This window comes from Chamaea fasciata, unplaced genomic scaffold (genome assembly GCF_029207755.1).
Source record: "Chamaea fasciata isolate MVZ Bird 193981 ecotype frontalis unplaced genomic scaffold, bChaFas1.0.hap1 SCAF_1, whole genome shotgun sequence".
In the NCBI taxonomy this organism is placed as follows: domain Eukaryota; kingdom Metazoa; phylum Chordata; class Aves; order Passeriformes; family Sylviidae; genus Chamaea; species Chamaea fasciata.
In genome coordinates this window covers 51,255,533-51,280,868 of record NW_027094086.1, presented here as the reverse complement: position 1 = coordinate 51,280,868, position 25,336 = coordinate 51,255,533, and the positions used below count along the sequence as shown (strand labels likewise).

The following is a 25,336-nucleotide window of genomic DNA, read 5'->3' as shown; positions in this document are numbered from 1 at the left end:
TCTTATCCTTCATATAGAAAAAAAAATACTCATAATCATGTATAAACAAGGAATCAACTCAACTAAGCTCAACTATTTTGGAATTGCTATGTTGTTAATAAAATAGTGTTGTGTTACATGAAGTCTAGAAGGATATTTCAATTCTACAATAAATAAATAAATTCTAGCCTGATAAAGAATATGTGTGTCCTAAATTCTGTGGAAAAAAATTAAAGGTGAAATGATACTGTCCTGAAACATTTGGAAAAATTGAATGGAATGAGAATTTCCTTATATTGAATTCTATCTTCAGTTTTGCAATAGAACATTACGTTGAAGTTCAAAAGTTCTAGAAAAGATATAATTGATGAAATAGCAACCCATTATTTTCCCATACATGCTAAACCCTTTCATGACTAGAAGAATAATTCTTTCAAAAAATCTTTGTGGCTTAGGAAAGGCAGAAGTGTAATTCTACCAATTCAACACTGTCTTTAAGGGGCTGGAGCACTAGAAAAATATCAGCCTTGTATTGGCAAGAGGTTGGAAATGTCCATGCAAACACAAATAAAACCAAAGGAGATTTTCATGGCCTTCAATGTATTTGATCAGGCTCTTTCTGAACAGACATAACAGTTCATCATTCATATACAGATAAATATCAGGTGTTGCTTTTCAAGTGACATTATTTTTTGTGTTAGATTTCTTGCAACTACTTGGTTGTTTAACTTGACACACTAAAATGAATAATTGAGGAAATGCAAATGCAGTAGAAAATGATAACTACAGTAAAAGCCTGAAATTTTTTAAAAGCAAAAATAGAGAATTTAATTTCAAAGTTCCACCAGTTACCACTGCCAATATCACCTATCCCTCTTTCTCCACTTACTACAGCTTCATCTGACTGATCTTCTCAGACATTGTTTCAGTTATTTTGATTGTCCTTACTTCCTTCTCACAGACAGTGTCTCAGTTCCGGCATGTTGGTTTTCATGTATGGAAATCACTGGGATCTGGAGGCTGCTGTACTCCTAATGCTAAGTCCAAACACTCAATATCACTTGCTGTAGGGAACAACTCTGCAATCATGGCAACAAGACAGCCATTTAACTTGCACCCCCGTTATTAAAAGAGATCAAGCAAAAAGACATGGGTTTGATATGAGGATACATATATGAATGAGAGAACACTATCTTTACTGAAAGGAGTTGGAGACAGACGTTAAATCAAGATCTGACACCATCTAGAAGCTACATTACTGATTTAGTAAAAAACAATGGACTCAATGAATATAAGTAAGATTTTTTGGCTCTGTAATACAGAAGGTCAAATTTGACTGTCATCTATGGTCTTCTCTACACCTAAACTGTAAGAATGGGATTTTAGCTGAAAATACTAAACAGAGATAGATGAAAGCCAAGAAAATCACTATGCGTAATATTGCAGTTAGCCAGCACAGACATTGTAAGAAAATCACCTGTTCTTCCTTGGGGATTTAGGCTTTACTCATGATAGACACACGTAAGAAAAAGAGCACCTTTATTTTCAGTAAGGCATTCCACTGAAACGAGGCAGGAAAATCTTTCAGTAGCAATTTCTACAACAGAATACCTACCATGCAGCAGTTCAAAGGCACTAGAAAATCTAATACTGATGAAATGGACAGACCATAATTTTTCATGTTTTACATTCCTTTGAGTGTCTCTCCTCTCTCCAGATATCCGTGCATTAGGAAGAGAAGAAATTACCTGTAACCAGAGTCTGTCACCTGCGTCTGTTCCACCATTGGCAGTGCATTGAAAGGTAGCAAACTGTCCTGCATTGACTTCCACACTCTGAAGACGCAAGAAATGGGGAGTTTTTGCTGTTGGAAAAGACACAAGTGTTAAAGTTATGCAAGACCGAAGTACTGGCTATAAAAAATACTCCAAGCAAACAAAATAGTTCTGCTTTAAAAGGTTCAAGTCACTGACTACACATTAGATTCTAGGTTGGTTTACTTCCATGCCTTGAAAAGAGCAGAATAGAAGGGTGCTGTGTAATTGCTCCTGCTGTGTAAATTACCTTAGCTCAGCATTCCTTTTGTAATAACAATCTATTAAAAAAGATCATATTGGAAACTAATAATATTTTGAAGACAAACCTATTAGATGCTTACACTAGCAACTAGACAAGCCAGTAAAAAACAGATTTTATCAGGGAAACGGATTTTTTTTTTCCTAACCAAGTACACTTCTTATATAAGAGATCCTTTAGAAATGCAGCCCACCAAACAGGTACAATACTAACAGACGCTCCTCACCGACTACAGCTGTATTCTTTAAACACAATTCTTTTCAACAACACTGCAGAAAAAAACCAAAACACAACAAATATTCTCCATACCAATGCTAATTCTTCATTCCGAAAGAGAAAACAATCTCAGTAAAAATTAAAGCAACATACCTACAAGTAAGCTAATGAATGAAACTGATATTCAAACAAGAATTATATCCAGTGAAGTAAAAAAGACAGTGTGCGTATTTTTGTTTTACTAGAAAGAGTCAAGCACGCAATACAGAAAAATATAGATATTTGAAACAGAAACCTATCCTTTAAAGCACAATATTCCTCAACCTACTCAAATCCTACTGCAGCCAAGCAGACTGCTTGCACTGTATATACTAATGGATAAACCAGGCTTTGAACATGGATTTTCAACATGAAAATCTTAGTGCTAGCAGTAGACTGGAAAACTGAACATCTGTTTCTTTGCAGAGCATTACAAGCATTTGAAGGGTTGATAATTTCTTAAAAACCCATACTATTGGGAGAAATTGCATTTTTAAACAGTTTATAAATAGCTAGCTTCACGAAATGGTTGCTAAATATCCAATGCAAGACAGCGTAAGAAGAAGGAGACAGAATAAAATAGCTCCACTTATTATCTAAATATGGGATAAAATATATTCGTAACTATCCTTACGGCAAAGTTATTACACAAACAGCCTTTTTTTTTTTAACATTTCCCAATTAGGACAGATTTTAGATCAAAAATATCCACTTCTTTGCCTATGAAACTATTAGTGCCAGAATATCCAGTAAAATTCTTCAGTGTGTTCCCCATTTTTCAGCTGGCATTTTCTTTTTTTTTTTTTTTTTATTTTACTTGTTCCTTGGTCTTCTTAAACTCTAGAAAACTAGCTTTTCTGAATTAACAAGTATGGCCTAAGTGGGGAAGAGCATCGGGTTTTAGAAACAAACACACACACACACACATACACACACACACAAACCTGCCCATCTATCACAACCCATCCCTGTCATTTCTACATGCCTACAATCTGTTCTTTGGCTTGGTCTTTTTTGTACTACCCAGGCAACTACCTATCGAAGATTCTTCCCATTTTGATTTTTGTTTAAAGAGTTAATAATTTCAGAAATTTTTTTTCTAGGAATATACAGAAAGAATATCATGATGAGCTTTACAAAGTTTTAGACACAGAGTAGTTTTACTCCAATTTTCACACTTTTTCAGTTTTCTTTAGACAATTTAACTGGTTTGATGTCTTAATTTCTAACATTTTAATTACTTCATCCAAGAACTTTTCATTAAAGCTTTTGCATTTCAATACTGTTGTTAGAACTCTACATGCTATGGGTTGTAACTCAGCCTCCACATTTACAAGAAGTATTTGCAGGTTTTGAGAATTGATTGGTACAAATGCACAGACCAAACCTCTCAAGATCTGTATAAAAAAATTAGTAAGCTGCTAAAATGCTGCTTCAGACTTATCCTACCTGAACCAAGGATATAAATTCAAAAGGCAGACGCATCTATACTTTCTAACAACATGAGACCCTGCTGTGTTTATTAGAAGTAAGTGACTCAAGAAATAACAGCTGCTGATTCTGCATAACTGTCTCAGTGTTTGAAGAAATGTGTGTGTCTTCTTGCCATTAACACTAAAACCATTTTTATGAGGTGCTTTGGTACTAACTGATAGCGCACTTTTTATTTGGAATCACAGCTCTTACTTAAAAGCCGCAACAAATGCATGAAAGCAAAAATACCGTATAAGAGGAACAATCACACAGAGGTTGGTGTCTTCTGCCCCACTCAGTCATTTGGTCAGTAACATCACAATCTACTCTTCATGCATGATCTTAATACATCTTATTTAAAAAACAGCACACATGTGAAGTAATGTTTTATTTAAGTAGGCTATTTAATTATGTCTGGATTACCACATTAAAGCTTTATTTACAAGGTTTGACTTGGCAATTCAGGATAATTAAGTACTACATATTCTTAATAATGAGATAAAGAAACATATCTGAAGTATAAAGAAGTAAAACAGTGCAGAAATGGAGCCATGAACCATGGGAAGTACCCTAAGTAACCTTGCTTAGCAAAGCCTCAGTCCTCAGCCAGCTGAGTTTTCTTCCTTCTAAGCCTTGGAAAAAAAAATTATTTATACTCAGCTGTTGTGTTGAAAAACTGCTCTCACTAATGTCTCAGCTTGTGGCTGCACTGAATTTTTGCTGCAGACAGGAAATTCACCAACAAATCTTAGAATCACAGAATCACGATGATTTGGTGATTTTGTTCTAAAACAGTTTGGGTTTGGGACCCATGCTAAGAGCTGTACACAAGGTGCACACAGGAGAGATGTCTCTGAAGACAATAAGGTGCAATGATGCCATGTTTAGCAACACTTCATATATATACTCAGCCTCTACTTATGGCAGTTACATTGTTTTCTGATATTTTCCTTATCTTTTGCTCCATATTTAACAAAGCATAGTGGCACATTTATTTTAGGGCTTTACAACACAAGATAGGTACTTACTACATGGATGTCCTAGAACTTTCACTTCATCAATAGCCACATATCCAGAGTGACCTGAAGTAACCACTTCAAAAACAACCTGAAAAGCAGAAAGAGAACTTCAGTTAGCATCTTTGGAACACAGGGAATATAGAAATAGTTTGTCATGGAAAAATACATCAACTCTTTCAAGATGTTAAGAACACCTGGAAAACAAAAAAAATCCTAAAACCCTCAATTTTTTTTGCTCTTAACATTAAAATTAACCAGAACTTAAATTACATCTTTCATGTTTACATCATTTCTGAAGATTTACAAGCAGGATCGCATATAGCTCACAGTAGAAACAATCAATCTCCCCAGTATTTGCTCTGCCAAAGTAGTAACCTGACAAATGCCTTAAGTTTTAAGATCAGCATCTTATTTTCAACTCATTGTCTTGCAGAATGAACTGCTTTTATTTTAAAAATTACAGTTCTATAACATACAGAGATTTTTAGGGTATCAGACACAAACATACCTATTTTCAGGAATGTATTTTGCATGCTTTTAATCTTTCACCAAATGCAGTGAATTAAGTAAAACAGATGCATTTGCCACGGGTTGTTTAATGGCTATAAATAGGTCACAAAATAAATGGACCGTTCTTGTAGTTTGAATTGAGTACACTCTAAAGTAAACCTCTCCAAAGTTTGGCATCTTAGCTTTGAACATCCCAAGAATGTTTATATGGAATAGATGAAAATATGCCAGTAATGTTACCAGGTACATTTCCACACCAATGCTCAAGAAGTTCATGCTAAAATCCAGGTTGTGATTTTTATTTATTTTTTTAAAAAATACTTCACTTTTGCTCGGGAAGTTAACTCCAACTGCCTTTTGTAACTGGTCTCAGGAAGCACTCTGAGGAAGACAAAGCTCAGAAACCATTTTCTGCATATAAGCTGTACTTGACCTTGGAACTATATACCATATCCCTTACTGAATGATACAGAATGCAAACATGTTATGAGGATAACATACATCTCCATTATATATCACAATTTCCTGATGTTGAATAAACACTCTCAGAACACTGATTCTGTTTTCAAAACAAACCTTGTGATGCCCTTCTGCCTCTGCCTTCTCCCTTCTTTCCAACTGCTCTACCTGTGGCCACTGATCTGTTGTTCTCTCTTCCTAACCTCTGTCCATTTCTCCCACCCAGATCCACTGGAATAAAACTGAACATGGTCTTAACTCCACATGGCTGAAAAGAAAAAAATACTTTTGATTCTAGCTCTGCCTTCTGTCTACACAAAAATTCAACGTTAAGGGCCAGTGTCGCCACTACATGAATCATGCAGCAAGAAAAAACCACAAGACGTCAATGAGCAAAGTCCAAATGCCGCCAAAGAAATCTTTCAGAAACAAGTTCAGCAAGAAAAGGGTTGCTCAGTTGGCTTTCTAAATGCCAGATGGCACTCTGCTGGCTCTTAAAAATTGATATTATTGATCCACAGCAACAGGCAGAATAGGGTATGGATTTGGCTCCCAGCATTTAGTAGAACATCCAAAGCAACACCTTTCAAAATTTCAAAGGATCTCTTTCCTACAAAGGAGAAAATCTCCTGATGAAATTGGTCTTAACTATCTTGGGAAGCAGAAGTTCTTAAAGAGGAAAAAGAGCAAAGACTCAGTGAATAACCTCCATTCAGAGACCTGCAATGACGTTTTACCCATGATTATTACCCTCATTGTAACAGCCTTGAAATGGAAATAGAGGTGATGTGCACTAAGTAACCCTAAGTTTTAACAGCAGCGCAAGACTCAAGAATGCAGCTTCCTTTGTCAGTAACTGAACTCTGAAAAAAGAACAGGCATTTCCCTCTATTAAGAAATATGACAAAGTTGCAAGTTCTTCATTTGTTTTACAATCTCTGAAAAAAAAGTAATTATGCTGATGCCCTTTGAAAAAGGCAGAGAATGCTCCATTTCCTAAGTGTAACCAAGCCTATTCCAACCTGAGAGCATCTGAAAGACCACAGGGTATGAGAACGATGGCACAGCCCCAGGAACCTGTAGTTAAGGCAGAGACATTGCAACACGGTAGTGGAGAACAGGGAGCAGACAACCAGGTCTCAGAAATAATGGAAAAGTTTCCCAGGGAAATATGTTGCCATGCAGCAATTCCTTGAGATAATTTAATCTAGCTGTGGACACAAAGACCTGCCTCTAAAAACAACAGAGGGCTGGGGACAGTTACTGATTTGTTTCCTGTATTCCCTAGTGCCTTTGAGTTTTCTCTGTTAAGAAGAAAAAATACATTAACAACTAATTTTCTGCAGTTTATTGAAACATAACCTACAAAAAAATAAAAATAAACCCTCTCTTTCCTATGGAGCCCTCAGTATAAGAGCAGCTGCACAAAGCCTTTCTGAAAGGCTTACCTGATCCATGAACCCATCACTGTAAAGTATGTTTTTTCAGGTTCTCAACTTGCAGACATGCTAAATTCTAAAAGATACCCTGAGGAACTGGCACATGCACACCTGTGGAGCAGCCAGCCAAACCAGTCAGAAGTTTTCTGCTAAAAATGTTACTGCCAAGTAACAGGGACTTTACTATTTTTTAGAAATGCTGCTTAAGAGTGTCTTTTCTAAAGAACTACCTGACTTCCAGTAAGACTAATAACCTGAGCTTTAGGAAAGAAAACATATGCAATATCTGAGTCAATGACAAATTGATTTCCATAACACATAACAGGGGAGCTTAGCTACAGGCTCTCTGAGAGGTTCTAAGCATCTCAGTTTTGCAAACTACTCACAGCCAAAAAGACTTGTAGATTCCTATCCCTTCAGCTCACAGGCAGAAACTACAACCTTGAAACAACTGAATAAAACTGCTAATGATAACAGCAGAGAAAAGCTCAACAACTCATACAACTGATCTAAAATACCCTGCTGTATCTCTAGACAAAATACCAAAAGATGTCACTCCACAAAAAAGCCAGGCAGCGTATCAAGAAAATGCCAGTTGGACATGCAACTGAATTACAGTTAGTGACATTAAAGAGAGTATGTTCCAAAAAAAAGTATTACAAATTGAAATACTGTCAGTTTAATAGCGCTTCCATTAAAACCAATAGCCAAACTGATATCAACTTTAATGGCCATAACTTTTAGTCTCTTCTGACATGGAATATGCCATTTTTAGTAAATGGAAAGAGGCATTAAAGCCAATAGTGACATATCACTGTCAAAGAGAGACACTGATTCATATATAGAAGAAAAAAATAAGCACAAATACAGACTGGTCGGAATGAAATGACAGCAGACCTGAGGAGAAGGACTTGAGGGTGTTGCTGGATGAGAAGGTCAAAACAACCCAGCCACATGCATTTGTAGCCCAGAAAGCCAACTGCATCCTGGGCTGGATCAAGACAGGCATGGCCAAAAGGTCAAGGCAAGTGATTTTCTCGCTGTACTCCACTTCAGTGAGACACCACCTGGAGTACTGCATTCAGCTCTGGGGTCCCCAAGAAGGGCATGAACCCTCTTGAAGGAAGTTCAGAGAAGGGCCACAAAGATGGTCACAGGGGTGGAGCATCTCCCCTATGAAAAGGGTCAGATATCTGGGGTCATTCAGCCTGAAGAAGAGAAGGCACCAACGATCTTAGAATCACAGAATGGTTTGGGCTGGAAGGGACCTTAAAGGTAAGTTCCAACTCCTTTGTCATGGGCAGGGATACCTTTCACTAACCAGATTGTTCAGAGCTCCATTCAACTTTTTCTCATTATGTGATACCACATTACAGGTGTATACATCCTGGAGATCTTTCTATGGCCTTTCACTACCTGAAAGAGACCTACAGGAGAGCTGGAAAGGGACTTTTCACGAGGGCACATCGTGATATAAGAAGGGGCGATGGCTTTCAACTGAAAGAGGATGGATTTACATTAGATATTAGTAAGAAAATCTTTACTGCGAGGGTGGTGAAACACTGGCATGTTTTCCAGAGAAACTGAGCCCCATCCCTGGAAGTGTGCAAAGATAGTTTGGATGGGGCTTTGAGAAACCTGGTTTTATGGAAGGTGTCCCAGCCGCAGCAGAAGTTTAAGCAAGATGATCTTTAAGGGCCCTTCCAACTCAAATCACTCTATGATTGTATGAATACGACAGTTTATTCCAAGTTAGGTAATATAATCCCTCTTCTGTTCACAGGCTGTGAAATATAAATTCAACATTTTGTTTTACTTGAATTGATGAATGAAGATTATGGACTCAAATATCTGCTAACTAAGCATTTTCCCTTTTTAAATGAAAAAAAGGAATTTGATCCTATGCATTACAGGTTTCTGAAAGTCCTGGTAAGAGTGCTACACACTGAGAGAGAGAGACCTGAGAAACACTGCAGGTAGCCCATTTATTCACTGAAAACCTTACAATAGGGATGTCAAGATTCTTCATAAACCTGGATCAGTCTTCCCAGTAAACTCACTAGAAATGAAACCTAGAATCCTATTTTGCATCAAATTTTCTCCATAATTTCCCATTTGAAAAGTAGCTTGGCCTGTAAACATTAACCTTTTTACAGCCACCTCCAAACTTAAGTCTTTTCTCATGGCTGATGCAACACTTGCGGGCAATACAAAAGACTCCAGTCAAAACAGAGAAAACACTCCAGCTACGTCAGACTGGGCGGCCCTTGGATTTTCTGCCTATTATTCCGCCACCTTATCAGTCCGGAAACAACTGGTTAAAACACGCAATCCATTTGCTCAGGAAAAACTGCTGAACACTGCCCTGAGAGCTGTTTTACACCATTCTCCCTGCAGCAGGCCTGCCAAACAGGAACCAGGGAAGCAGCTTAGCACTGCACTGTCCCTGATCCTCCCTGCTTCACTGAAGAGCAAAATTAGCTTTTCATTCCTGCCACTTCCCCTTGCTACATATGAACAAAGAAAGGGGGTCTGCTCACCAACATAAATGCTTACTGCTGAAAATGTGCGACTCAAGATAACTCGTTTGTTCCAAAGAACAATAGAAATAAACAGGTTTTGTTGCCACATAACCTCACTCTGTAAATTCCTGCCTTTGTTGCTGCAAAATTACAACACTTTCAGTCAAAAGGTGGATTGTACCTAATATAAACACTGTCCTTCACATGACTTAAAAATAGCACTTTGCAAAAACAAGAAAGAGAAAGGAATATTAGAAAAGCAGCTTAAGCTCAGGCAGCAATCCTTCCCCCCTGAATCCCCAGTGATCAGGCAGTGCTGCATCACACGCTGCGCTCTCCTCTCTGCCTGCTTTGCTTTATGCACGGAGCACCTTTCTTTGTACCAGGCATTGGGAACAGTTTCTCTCCAGAAAATCAGCACTGACTCGTGGGTTGAATTCTTTCCCCCTTTCTGACTCATCCTAGGACTACCTGCCTTATCACGACAGCAGCAATTGCTTTCTCATCAAAGCCATGTGAAGGCAGGTTCCTGAGCTGGTCCGTCCCAGACCCCAGCAGAGGTCCATCGCAGCTTATTGATGTGGGCTGCCTAAATTGTGTTCAGGTCTCCCTGGCTGGGAATTCACTTCATGCCATTTCCCTCACCACCCCTCACTCCTACACGACTACCACGTGGCCCTCACACCTGCACTCAAGCACAGGAAACAACATTTTGGTGGCTGCTGCCAATCTGAGACCACAAAGAAACAAGCAAGCCAGACTGAAAACTGAACTCCTGACATTAAGGCTTGTTAAATCCTATTCTTCTCTTTCTGTTTTTAAACCAGTTGCTGTCTTGTATTTTTCTACTGAAGGTCCAAATGCTTTTCTGGTGTTGGAACAAGGGACAGGAGTAAATAACAGAGCCTTGTATATATGACAAAAAATGCATGCTTCCTTACTTGTGACCATTTTTAGACTGCTGGGTGGTTTTTAAATTTAGGTATGTGGTTTGCCCTGGTGCATCTTTCTCAAAATAGCTATTCCCAAAGCACGTAAGTCAATGAAGAAGAGCTATTTAAGATGCCTGAGACAGGTTTGTTTTTCAAAATGCAATATGCATTTCAAAGTTTCTTTGGAGTTCAAAGCACAGTTCAGGAACTGTATGTGTGCAGTTGAATGCAACACACACACCACATGAGAACGTAAGCCTGACTTTTACTGCACGAGAAGCTTAATACTCTGTCCTAGATGAGAATTTAAATACACTGCATGAGCCAAACTCCAAGCAAAACATGAACAAAGCAGGTCATGAAACAAATGTATGTTTAAGTCCAGATTTTAAAAGTTAGGTTTGATATGCTGCTTCTTATTCCCTAAACTCCTAATTTACAGGGGAAAGTGTCAAAATGGTGAAGGGTAAATCTCATCTCTGTGAAGTGATACCACGTAACTCCTTTGTGTCCTTACTAAAAAGGATCAGGAATTACTGCCAGGCTCTTACCCCATTTTTTCACTCAAGCTTCATAGGATTTTACATTTAGAGACAGTGCAGTGGCACAGACAGTTGTGTTACTCCACTGGAAGCTATTTTTAATCCTTTCAATTCCATTTCTGGATTTGAAATCTGAAATGTTTGTTGTTTTATTTAATCAAGATTTGTTTCAGTTCACTGCTGCCATGACTGACTTCCAGCGAAGTGCAAAGCAAATAATTCAAAATATAAAAACTGATAGGGGGATGGTGTGTGACTTGCAGCGGTGCTGTGATAAATTGTTTGCTTGAAGGGTTAGAAGCAGGGAACACAATCCTCTCACCAGATTCAATTCAGTAGTAGCTTTTGCATATCGTGATGTTCCAAAATGGCAACAGTTCTAAAATGTAAAATTTATTTTAAATACTACTAATTGTTCTGAGTATCACTAACCAACCTAGGGAAACTAACCTGAAATCACCAGATTCTACCCCTGCTATAAAGTCCAAATGAGAATAAAACATCAAAACATTAGAGAAAATAAAAACATTAAAAAAACCAAAAAAAAATCCACCCCAAAAAAACCAAAAACAAACAAACAAACAAAACACCTGCCACCCTCTCCTCAGGAGATGAGGAGCCTTTTCCTGACTCGTATCTCAAAGCAGCAATTTTAGAACCTCTCAACCTACTGAGACTGCTTCCCAAGAATCTAAAAACTATCTCGCCACTAACCAGCAAAATATATGTAACATTCAATTCTCTTTTTCCATGTACATTCTAATTCTACTCAGGTTAGGAGGAGGGTTAAGGTCTTAGGAACTATGTGAAGCTTTGTTTTGTTTGCAGGCTGTCTCCAAAGGCACAATAAACTCCTTGATGCTCTTGCTTAAGATGCACCAAATAGACAATAGCTCAGTAAAGCAAACAATTTCTCCCGGGCACAATGTTAAAAAGAGGAAGGCAATGCTCCCTCAGGGGAGCACTCCTAAAGCGATTTTATAAAACAGAAATAAGACTAGTACCTGCAGAAATACACCAGCTACTTCGAAACAAATAGCTCACAGACCAGGAGGCACAGCAGAAAAGAACAAGCTGTGCTGATTGTCTTGGACTCCCAGAAGGTATTTGGCAGCTCAAACCCACGTTACTGCAAGCACACTGCTATCACTGACTGGACAGCAGCACAGACATACCCTTAAATCAATGGCAGATGTTAGAAAGTAGGACTTGGAAAATCATAAATTATGGAATTAAATATATCCTTAATTGTCAGAATAAATAATCAGCAAGTAATCAACAATTAATGTTGTTACATGCAGGTTGTAATTGTGACTTGTGATGCATATGTAGTACAGCTTACCTATGGTGTGCAACATACACAACTAGCTACCTGGCAAAAAGAAAAGGGTACATTAAAAGAAAATAATTATTTAGTTCAAAGACTGTACTTCTAAGGAGTCGATTCTAAATAGACACCCAACCTGAACAATATTTACAAGCTTGGGAAGCTGGTGCTACAATAATAAACTACTGCTAATTATTAAATCTTTTGAACATTTTGCTTTTACACGTTTGCAATACATGGTTTAAACCAATAAATCTTTAGAAGTTGGATTAAAATTCACTCCATACTACATAATTTGATTTGTAGTCAGCTACCATTTAGTGGAAGCTATTTTGCCTAGATTTTTCAACAGCAAAACAGACACAACACACTGTGTTTGAAAAAATATGAATTGTATAAATATTATAACTCTGAAGTGTTATCATACATAATTTGTTCTCAGAGTTCTGTAGTACATTTTGGTTTCATTTGCATCTAGACATCTTGCAGTTGTTCTGCTAAGGAAATGGAATTATAAAACATTCACCGATATGGATGACTTCATAGATTATGCAATTTAAAATACAACAATCACACAATGACATTGGTTTGTCCCTTCATCTATTAATGTCATGTCTTCTCTTGGAGATTACTCATTGGGAAACTACCAATCTTCATATAAGAAAAGTTAAAAAGGGCTCCATCATTCCTTAAAAATATTCTTAGGGGGCTTTTCTTAATTACATTCAGAAAGGTCAGACAAACTCAGAAAATCACTGGGATGAAGTCTTGTACATTTCGGAGGCTTTGTGCGGAACACATGGATTTGTACCAAAGGAGGTTCGAGTTTTGGACTTGAACAGCAGCTCAGGAAACAGACTTGGTACTATATCATACACCTATCAGATGAGTGATGTGCCTTCCCCACTATTCTTGCAGTCACCTGAGCTGTCACCTAACTTAAAGCCATATTCTCACAAGATCCACGTACACCCTCTCTCCTCTGCCTGCCCTTCTCCCAGCTGCTTGCAGCGAACGTCCTGTCTTCCCCCACAAAAAACTCTGTGAAGAAGAAAAAGCGTGAAAATTGATGAAAGGAATTCAGAAACAATGAAAAATTGCATGTGTCAGCACTCAAGTGAGGAAATTGTATCACACATCTCTGAGAGGATGGAGGCAACCAAAAATGAAGACAATTAACTGTAAGCTCTTAAAATGGTGACGGCACTTCCTCAAGAACAAATGAGCTTATTTACAATGAAATCAGCAAAGCTACAGTATTTAACAATGATTCCCTGCACTGCCATGGATATTAACATAGCATAAGATCTTTTGGCACATCAGCTAAATTGCAGTACCTAACCAGGTATTATTTCAGACTATATGCAGCAAATGCAAAGAAAATGACTTACTCTACTCCACAGTAAAAGAAAGATTATGCAAAAATGTCAACAGTCCCAGGAACAAGGAGAGCACACAGAATCCATTACAGACAGGCTCAGGCATCTATGATACATCTGATACGTGGTAATCTGCTAAACTGCAGTACCCCATCCAAGCAGTAAGGGTTCACCTACAAATAATGGTGAACAGTCCAGATGGCAGGTCTTGAGGAGAAAGAGGATGAAAAAGGTCATCCTTCTGTTTCTGTGGCCAAATACCCATATTACTCAGACATTAGTTAGATGTATCATATCATCAGAAATCTGACACAGATTATTATTAATAACAATAGTAATAACATCAAAAACTTTCAGAGGTTTTGTGTATTTTTAAGACCAGGTTAATTTACCTTAAAATCAGTAGTTCAGAGACAAGGCTTCTTCTACTAAAATTCCCTTGTCTACAACAGCCTTTTGCTTCAGAGCAAGAATAAGACTTTGAAGCACAACCCTCTTCTTTACTGACTGCTGATTCCAGAGCAGTTCTGCTGCATAAAAACCAGACTCCTCTCAGAAGACCCAAAAATGGAAGCTGCTCTAATTCACTATGCAGATGGGAACATTTCAGGCTTGAGCATAAGTGACACAGTCATACTTTAACTCAGCATTCAGTACTTCTGAACCACTCACCATGTTCACAAAAACTTCCAGTAAATTCCACGTTATAAACCACTGAGTTATATCCCATGTCAGCCACAAAATTGTCTGTGAAATGCTCTGTCGTCCTACCATCCACTGAAGCTAACAACAGAGACTGATCCTCATTATTTCAGTCATGATAGAATGGCTTTTTGGCAGCACTGGAAGGTGTTCTTAACATTGGGACCAAATTGGTAAAATGAGGTCTTGATGTAAGGTCAGAGAATCATGGGAGTGTCCTGAGTTGAAAGAGACACATAAAGAATATGGATATCAACTCCTTGCTCCTCACAGGACTACCTTAAACCAAACCAAAATGACTGAGAGCATGATCTAAACATTTCTTGAACTCTGGCAGGCAACAAAATACACACTGCCCTTTCACCCTGAGAGACGTATGATCAAACCAAGCTTGAACTTTGTGATCAGGATACAGCCTTATGCTCCAGAGAGTCAGGTAGCACACAGCTTCTCCCACAGGGCTTAAGTGAACCTCAGCTCTGCTGATATGCCTGCCCTTCTCGAAAAGGCACGAGAGTATTACCTCATTGAGCCTTCAGACAATTATAAAAGATCCACATCATGAAGTCTGCTGAGATGTCTGTAAGCTTACCCTGAATCCTCTCCGGGAAGCCCTGAAACGCAGTTGCAGAAACTCCTAGGAATCTAGGATAGAACACCGGATGCAAATGCAGACCCTGTGAATACCAGCTATCCAACCTAGGAACACACCATCAGAGCTAAGAGGAAATGAATAAGTGTGCTCTTAGGGTCTGCAAGTATTGCATCCACTGCCAGGCATCCCACTTTCCAAGAATAAAATGTTCCTGGCCCTTCAAACTCATCTTTTGGAGTAGAACTTTGTTTCATTGCAGGTGAAACAATCAAGGCAAAAGACTCCAGAAAGTTCTTCAGCTTTTTTTTTTTTTTTTCCTTAGAAGAAAAAGGGTCCAAAAAGGACAGATTGAGCTCACTTGAGACATCCTCACAGCTCCAACTCTGCAGCTACAGAAAGGAGTCCACTGCAGTCTCTCAGAGTACCTGCAGTGGACACTGCCAAACTCATCATGAGAATATGATGGGGCAACAAATACCTGGTCACCTGAAACAGCAAACACAGGAACTGAAACAAAACTCTGCCACAGGTGACACTAGTAACTGGGTTATTGCTGTAGGAATCAGGATGTCCCACTCTGGAACAGCATGGTGGATGAGCAACATTCTACCTCCTAGGGAGGTCTGCAAGCAAGGAACCCCACCCTTGGGATGGCTTTTCTTCAGAAAGCTTCAAACTGTAAGTATTGTGACAATATTCAGTACAGGCATACATATAAAATACAATTCAAACTTTCCAAACTCCAAGTAAAGATGGAGGAGCCTCAGTAACACCTCTATGATAATGGTCTGCTCTTAGACTAAACTAAGTTACTTGTTTGTGGAGACATAGACTGTATTTTCACAGGAAGGAGAAAAACATTGAAAAACTACAGAACAGTAAGTAACTGTATTATCTAAATCTTCCTACAGAAAAGTAGCACCCTAAGGGACTGTCAAGTGAAATTCCCCCTGAATCTTTAGGATGCACTCAAAATCCCATTCCTGTGACAGCTACTATTATATTTATATTTACTACTGGACAAATGGATATTGCATTCAGAGTTAAGACTTGTACTGAGGATTCAAAGGATTCTGCTAGTTTTAAAGCAACAAGTATTGCTGATGTAAATCAAACATGAAGACTGTACTGTAATAAAATCTATTGGTATTCAATTCCAGCATCCCTAATGAACTGAAAGAACGAGTGACTTCATTACAGAGAAACTGAATTAATTGACTGAAATCAATGGCAAAATTTCTAGATTTTTTTTCCAACATAATTAGTTTATCCACATTTAGAGCATGTGTGTATTTCATACACTTCTATAAATATATGTAAACATATAAACACAGCCTTATGTATGTAAAAACAAACATTTAGCATCATGTACAAAAATGTGACTAAGATGATGATCAACTAGAAATACTGAAAGGTATTTTGATGTTAAGTAAAATGATAACTAAGAACCAGATGGCTATCACGAAAAACAAAATTTCATAAAAAGTAAGACATACCTGATAAAAATTTGGCCAGAACGTACTTATTGCCAGTTCTGCTCTGCTCCAAGTGGCAGTGATAGATGTGTTCCAGACTGGGTTACCAATAGGACCATCATTAACCTTCACATATACATTCAAAGTGCCAGGGCTAGCTCCACTCTTGCTTGAAACATAATAGTGAAAATCAATACAATGTGTATCATTTTCTTTCAGATGGGGCATCAGGAGGTGAGCTTTCTGTCCCGAAAATCTTCCAGATGTATTCACCAACATGAAAGAACCTGAAAAAACAAAGTGACTGATTCAATTTCTTCCTTTTTTTTTCTCTTCTCAATATGGCAATATATGTAACTAAAGCATAATTAAAAAATAATAGAAACAATTCAACCATTTTTCTTTGCTTCTACTAACATAAGAGTGATTTGTATTTGGTAGGTATTTAAGCTCAAATTTCTTTTGCAGAATCTCAAAATTCTTTTGTAAAGCTGGTAAATATTACAATCTTTGTTATACAGGTGGGGGAGGAAAGTAACAAAAAACCCCAAACACTGAAGCAATCTGCACTGCAATAAACCTAGAGATGGTAGTACAGAATCAACTGTAGGTCTCAGTTATCCGAGTACTTCTGTGTGCACGGTCTCTGCTGGCTTTGCCTGGCATGGTTATGGTAGCAGAGGAGCTACTGGAGTGGCTTCTTGTGAGAAGCTTCCCCACATGTCCTACGGAGCCAGTGCCAGTAAGCTCCGAGACAGCCCCACTGGGGCCAAAGCCCAGCCCAGCAGTGACAGCAGTAGAGCCTTCGGGATAACATAATTAGAAAGGTGGGAAAAAAGACAACTTCAAAATTGTAGCTGAAGAGAGGAGTGAGAATACATGAGAGACACAGCCCTGCAGACACCAAGATCACTGCAGAAGGAGGGCAAGGAGGTGTTCCAGGCACCAGAGCACAGATGCCCCAGCAGTCCAGGTGCAGACCATGGTGAGCCAGGCTAGCCCCAGCAGCCCATGGAGTCCACAGACAGCAGAGATACACCTGCAGCCTGTGGAGAGCCCCACACCAGATCAATCAGATGGCCAAAGGAGGCTGTGACTTTGTGAGAAGTCCACACTGGAGGTTTACTGGCAGGACTTGTGACCTGGTGTGGGACCCATGGAGAAACTTGCCTGCGGGACTGCATGCTGTGGGAAGGGACCCCACACCACAGCAGGAGAAGACTGGGAGCAGTACTGCTCTTGATGAGGAAAGAGTGGCAGAGACAACAAGTGGTGAACTGACCCATTTCCTGACCCTCCTCACTGCTGGGAGAGAGGAGTGAGAGAAAATTCAGGACTGAAGTTGAGACCAGGATGAAGGGGAGCGCACTTGGTGCCCAGCCAGGGTCAATCCACCACAAGAGTTGCAATGAAATTTAGGAAAATTTTATGTGTTCTGAGAGTTGCATGCAGTATGTGATGCAGACAGAGTCCAAAATGTTCTCAATTCCTCAGCCTTCCTCTAGCTAATCACAGGTTACCTAGTTGACTAAGTGTGACAATTGTCTTCTGTCCTCAAAAGCTGACAAAAGAATGAACAAATGCAAATACAAGTAAACCAGTAAGCTTTACAGGTTAAAAAAAAAAAAAAAAAGGTGGGGTTGAATTTTATACTATGGTCACAACTTAAAACAGCAAGTGGCAAGAAATGTAAAAGTATTCAAATAAAGTTACATTCAAACAACTCTTACATGAGCAGCTGGTCAATTTATACTCTGTTTTTCAGTGCCTATTATTTTTCAGTGTTTCATTGAAGTGTACTTTCAAAATAATCATGCTGCAGAACTAAGGAATTTGAAAGACTGCACTGATGTTAGAAAAATACAACATGATTTCTGAGGCATTCATATTTCTGGGTTGAACAAATGAAAAGGAAAGAATTCTATTAAGAGATAACCTATGATATCATAGAAGGAAATAAAATTCAATATCTACTTTGGAAAGAAAACATACGAAAATGCATGAGATAATTTAAACCCTGCATTTTTCCTAAGTCCAGAAATGGATATGGTTTAGTTCCCTGCTACAAATGCATAGCTAAGTGTTCTTAGAAAAATATAAGTACACACACACACACTGGTCACATATTTATGAGAAACCAAGTTTTAATTTTTTTTCTTTTTCTTACTTTGATGGGTGACAATACCTGTTAATGTGATGCAACTCATTTCTTGAAATGGAATGTAGGAGAGCCTTTGTCCAGACTGCATCTTTATGTTAAATAGGTTTAATTATTCAATAACAGAAGTTTTGCAGTTGAATTTAAATTATTTATCAAGTATAAATTCCCTTCCAGACAAGTTCATAGAATTGACAAAAAATGGAACTTACTCACAACAAATGGAATATAAATATTTTACTTCCTAAAAGGCGTTACTCTGTATTTAATTCACAGTCTGTTACTATAATATACTGGGGAAAATCCTTATTCATTAAGAAGAAATAGCAAGTGCATGTCTTACTATAAATACAATCATTTTATCACACTTACTAAATTTCTCTAAGTGTACTTCCATGTTTATACACATGGATGATGATAATTTTCTTCAGCCAAAAAAGTTTAAACGGGATTTACTTGGGTTTAGTCTTCAGGGCTATGTTAGGCACTACATGCAATGTAGCAAAACCTAATGGTGCTCATCATTCATTAAATTCAGGCTTCTTTAGTCCACAACCTTGCTGATTCACCTGTATTTCATCATTTTAGCTAAGGAGCTTAAACCAAGAAAAGCAGTGACTTTCCTAAAGTCACTGTTGCTGTTTACAATTCCTCACTGAAAAATGATTCAGCAGTAATTCAGCAAATATTTGGTTTGTGTAAATATAAATTCTACGAAGATGCACTACTTGAAAAAAGAAAATATGGTTTTGCTCCAGAGTAAATGGGCAATTGAATACCCTGGCAATTCTCATTAGCATAAATGCACATTTTCTGTGAAGCACTGGACACAAAAAGATGGTCAAAAGATAGTGACATAAGGGCTGAAAAAAAAATTTAAAAAAGAAAATGTGACAACTGGAAAAGCAACATATTGTCCTACCAAAAATTATGGGAATGGCATAAGAGAGATTTTCCAGCCATTTCTGCAAGTTTTCACCATGTCACCTCACCTTGTTAAGAGATCCTTTTTTTACTGGGAATGTCAAACACAATGAAATTGAATGCAGATATCATTTTTCATGCATGACGAAAATGTGACTAGTGAGCAAAGAAAGTTACTTTGTTGTCTTATGTATGGTTGAGGACAAATTATTAGTCTTACTAATAATTTTTTTTTTAAATGACTGGTATTTAACTTATTTAGGCATTACTATTGCTTGATTTTGACTCTCAGTATTTGAAAATGTGCTCAATGATGGAGAGCAAAAAGTCTGATTTTAAGAACAGATATTCCGTGTATTACCCTATTAACAAAACATCCTTCAGGTGCAGAAAGGTGTCATAAATGCTGTGACTGGGCAGTTCATAGAATGACAGAAAGGCTTGGATTGGAAGGTACATACAAAAGGTTACTTTTTTTAGCAAACCAGGATTCCCTAAATGCCAGCCAACCCTACAGCCATCACTGACAAGAGATTGTGACTACCTGATTGCCCAAGACTAAGTGTGGAACTGTTCAAGACACTGGAAGTTCTGTGCATGAGCAGACGAATTGTGAGGCTCAAGTATAATGAGTACTGCTTTCAGACAAGGCAAACTCAAAAAAGGTGTTCTTTTATTTACTGCATTTCATAAACAAACATACAGGCCACCTAGGAAGTATTGCAGAAAGCAGAGGATCTGCATTTAGTGACAATCCACCTTGCATTTTAATTCCCAAACAGGTAAAACAGGTTTTGTCTTCAGTACTTTTTCTTATCATTTACTAATATTATAGAAAAAGGAAAATGCGTTTTCAGGTAACATTTAATAATTACAGGGCTGCTGTAATTTGAGAAAACTCTCAAAGCGTGAGTAGCACTACCTAAAGAAGCTGGAACTTTCACTCAAATGCATCACTTCCAGACATCACCCAGTAGGTATGAGCACACAAACATCAGAGACGCTTGCAACCCTGAACTGGCATAACGAGGTGTCCCAAAACACACCAGCTGAGTGTCTTCCCTTCAGTGCCTCAGCTAACACCCATCGGTTCTACTCATTAAGTTACAAACCATTACTGTCTCCAGGTGAATTTTAAGTCTTCTTTTGAACAATATTTACTCAAATTTAACATGGTCATTTCAATAATTATTTATTATCCATCCTAAAAACATCATTAGTCTCAACTTTCAGCTGTTTATCTTCCAAATTTGCAACTATTCAAACTCTTGGTTAAAATCCATTAAAAATCCACCATAAGTCCTGGGTATTTTTTTTAAAAAATCAATTCACCACTACCCATAATGCCAGCTTTGTTTTAGCAGAACAATTAATAACACTAATAAGCCTTATAATTCTTTCACTAAATTAAATTCTTAAAATTCTTCCTCATCTCATATGCATAGACACATCTCCCATTACTTTGTCAGAAATTGCTTTGATCAAGCCTGAACATGAAATCATGTATTTCTGAACCCTGTATTTTCTGCAGCCCCTTTTCCCATAGCCAGTATAAAAAAAAAAAAACAAAAAAAAAAAAAAAAAACAAAAAAAAAAAAACAAAACCAACCCTGCTTTCTAATGAATGCTGTTTATTTTTTCAAGCCTTTTCAATATTTATTGATTTTGACTACTCATCCTGTAATCAGTTTTTTCTGTTTTCTTCATGACTATTCTATGTTTTCAAACACTGTACCAACGTTTTGAAGGTTACTTCTTTATAACTAGTATTACCTCTTTGCAAAAAAGCAGGTAATGTGTAGTAGGGGCATACAAAGTTCACAAGCTATTAGAGAAAACAACTGTGCGTGCATAAATTCTGATACAGTTGTTTCAAATTCAACTTCTGAAGCAATCATTGCATTTTAGGAAAAACAGAAATCAAAGAAAGATAAGACTTGAGGACAGGCAGACCTAGACCTAAAGAAAGTTTTAAAACACAAAGCTTTCCAGCATCTCCCCAGGTCTGGAACAGGCAAACTCTGGTTGAGCATTCTAAAGCAGAGAGTAGGTATATACTTGAAACACTTAACTGAAATTAATTGAAAGTAATTAACGTCAGAGGTCAATCTGGATCTTTCCAAAGTCCTAGTATCAGGAATCATTTAGCTTGGAAAAAGACCAGACTACTGTTGATGTGGAACAAAGTTAATGCTGGGTTTGAATAAAACCTTCTGAAGGACAGGGAAAAAGAATCACATTTGAACTGCAATTCCACTCATGAACACAATTGGAAAGTTTTCTGTTTGGTTAGTTTGTTTATTTGTTTTTAACAGGAAACCTGACTTGCCTGAATAAAAGGAAATGTATCTACAAGGTAATTCTCTCTCTGATAAGGAAGGTCAGGCGTGGCATGGACTACGAAATCTCCAAGGAATTGTGCTACTCCTCTTGCCCCTGGAGAGCCACCTTAGATACAAACCAGGCCTGAGGCAGTAAAGCAGTACCAGCACAGGGAGAAGGTTTCCTTACCAGCCCCAGTCACTCAGAAAACCCACATCAGCCAAAGTGTACAACTACCTCTGCCTAGGAGTGTTTTTCACTTTTAAAGGAATTGTGCTCCTTTGGTTTCCAAGAGGTAAGTCTGGTGCAGGGCAGTGTTCTTTTTTCATTTCTGTCAACCCTCATTTGCCCTATCCTAACATGCTCTGCAGCTTCTACAGCCAGTGGGAATTGTGCTACGAGCTGCTAAGACTGAGAACTGATTTCAAAAACACACTCGTGATAAAAAAGCTTCCCCAACAAGGCATGCAAAGTTTTCTTCAAATTCAGTCAGTTGGTTTTCTTTAAAGGTGACCTAATGTATTTTACCAGCTATAACATTTTTTTTAACTTTTATGCTATGACTGGATTTCAAACATGCCAGAGCTTTGAGACAGATGTCTGCACCTTTTCTTTAAAGTGAACACACCAAAAAATACCAAAAAGGCTTGAAAGAAACGGTGTTTTATTAGAACATAAAGTTGAAAAACTGTCTTCTGTCTGAAAATTCAGATACTTTTGAGAGACAGAGGTAAAATACAGCCATTTGAAAAGGTATACAAATACCTTTTTTGTCCAACTATATCTTTGTAACGAGGGTCCTTTTCCTCCAGACCTTAGCACACTAGCAATCTTAAATAGCCCTTATGGATTCAATAAACTCTACTAGTTCTCCTCAGGGTTAACAGAAAAATCTTCCCTCTTCTCATCATGTCTGCCCTAGTTTTGTGTTTCTTCCCCATTACTCTAAGAAAACTTCCCAAGTGCGAGCTCTCCAGTAAGCACAACTATTACTGCCTGTCCTGTTCCCTAGAAGAGCTTCTCCCATGGCCAGATGCTCTCAAAGAAGAAATCCTTTTCTCCCCTTCTGAAAACTTACTCTAACCAAAAAGCACACGTTTACCAACTGTGGACTATACCACAGCATATAGCATGCACATAAAAAAAAAATTTAAAAGACACCTTGAACCACTCATTGTCACACACAGAATGACATTACGTGCATGAATTTTTTGCATGTCCCTTCTGTTTTCAAGGAAATGGGATGAAGTTTCGAACGTCACAAACAGAACAGAACTTGTACAGCACAAAAGCTCTCTCCCTGCCTCAGAGGCTACATTCGCAGATGTTTCCTTGCCTTGTTTGTTCCTAATAGGGCATGGCTTCACTGGTTGATTGTTTAGCCTGTGTACCTGCACTGAGATTGCAAGAGGTCTGCTAGATCTACCCTGAACAAAAGTAAGGGAAGTCAAAATACAGGATGCAGTACATTAAGGATTAAAGGGTAAGGACAGAAATAGTAACAATCAACATTGTAACAGACAAATGGGCCTTGCTAAAGATAAAAAGCAAACCCTTGAATGTACAGTTGAAGGAGACTGAAAGTATTGCTGAAACTACAGCAGATGAAGATCTAAGACTTCTACAAAGTGCTTAACATAGTAAGTGAATTGACTAGAGCAGTGTAAGAGAACACATCATATGTATTAAAAACTGAATAACTGAAGCAACTGTTAATGAAGAAATCCTAGTAAACCTGGATGAGGTTCTGCTAGTGGGATTTTTTGCATCACTGTTAAACTAGGTGCTCCTTAACTTCCTTAACAAGGACGTAACAACAGAGGTAAACCTATTTCTAGGAAAAAATTAAATTATACAAACACTGGCAAAAAACCCACAGAGCATCTGATTACCAAAACTAGGCTACTCTCAGGAACCAGGCTGTCTTCATCTCCCTGCCTGACAGACAAAGAGCTGCTACAGTTCCCCATCCCCAGATCCAGCTGGTTGTACTCCCAACACTGGCAGACAGACATACAGTGAAAGAGAAGGAGAGAGAGGTGGCCTGACAGATCAAATACAGACAGAAAAACAGTGCCTTTATCAGCATCCCTGTGAACACAGAGCACTCACACTAAGTACTGACAACCCTGCCCTGTTTCTCCTCTCCAGCCCAGGGTGATCTCACTCTACTGGAGGAACCCACACCCTGCTCCTCCCTAGGCTCTAGCCCAGCCCCCCCCCCCCCCCCCCCCCAACAGCTTGAAAACCTGTGACTTTCATGGTCCCACAGCAGCTCCTGGAACTCCAATCTCTTCTCCCACACTCTGCTTAGCTTGGTTTGAAGTTTACGAGCATTCACACACACTCTGAAGATCTGAGTGCATCCATGGGCAAGATGGTAGAAACTGGGTTTGGTAAGAACGCAGGACAGATTGCAATAATCAAGCATCAGGCAGAGTTCCACCAGCATACTAAGTGGTCACACATGTACACAAGATGAGACTCTTTTATCCCTTTATCCCTCTTTCTCCCACGCTTGCTCCTTCCCAATCCAACTTGACTCCTGCCTTTGGTCCCCACATTAACAGCTGACATGCAGCGAGAGCAGCCCACAAAATGGCAAGCTGTGTTTTCCAATGAGTCGCTTACCCTATCAACTTGCATTTTAGTATAACTTGGCATTCAAAGCATGGGACAGCTGTTCTGTCACAGAAGATACGTATCTGTAAAACTAACCAGCACATGCTAACAATTACTGCTGCCTCCCAGAAACTCTCCCTTCTTTTCTAAGCACATTCTCTTTGCTGCACTACCAATAACATTAGTCATTATTTTTGTAAACCATTCAAGCATGCAATTCACCATTTAAGAAACAATACTCAGGAGATAAGCAGGAATCAGCTTGAACATGATTCAGGGGAGCTCCTGGGGTAAACCAGTTACTTTTCAGATAAAAGCTTTGCAGAAGTAAATGTAGAAAGGCTGGGGGAGAGGGGATCATAGCTTGATCCATGTTACTCTTATCTGAAAAGGACCATCTCCAAGAACAGGGTTAAGTGCTACTGGTGCTCTTCTCCCTTCCCAGCGGCGGGCTGAAACGTGTGTTAAACACAGAGGTCAATATAAAAAGCGTCTGAAGGCCCAAAGACAGTGAGCTTTACAACTTTTACAGAGATACAATTTTCTTTCAGCTTTAGGTTGCTAGGTTAATGTTTGACTAACGATCATACCTATGTATACTTTTCCAATTCTAGACCATCCGAGCA

At 38.5% G+C, this 25,336-nt stretch overlaps 1 protein-coding gene across 6 annotated transcripts in view; it reads right to left on the bottom strand.

Moving 5' to 3' along the window:
- PTPRM (protein tyrosine phosphatase receptor type M) overlaps positions 1 to 25,336 on the bottom strand; it is a 440,953-nt gene that overhangs the window by 289,149 nt on the left and 126,468 nt on the right. For all 6 annotated transcript variants that reach the window (XM_066183184.1, XM_066183199.1, XM_066183217.1 and 3 more), the window contains exons 3-5: positions 16,706 to 16,971; positions 4,812 to 4,890; positions 1,728 to 1,843 (exon numbers count right to left, since the gene is read on the bottom strand). In XM_066183184.1, coding sequence (XP_066039281.1) covers positions 1,728 to 1,843; positions 4,812 to 4,890; positions 16,706 to 16,971 — 461 coding nt within the window. The remainder of the gene's footprint in view (positions 1 to 1,727; positions 1,844 to 4,811; positions 4,891 to 16,705; positions 16,972 to 25,336) is intronic.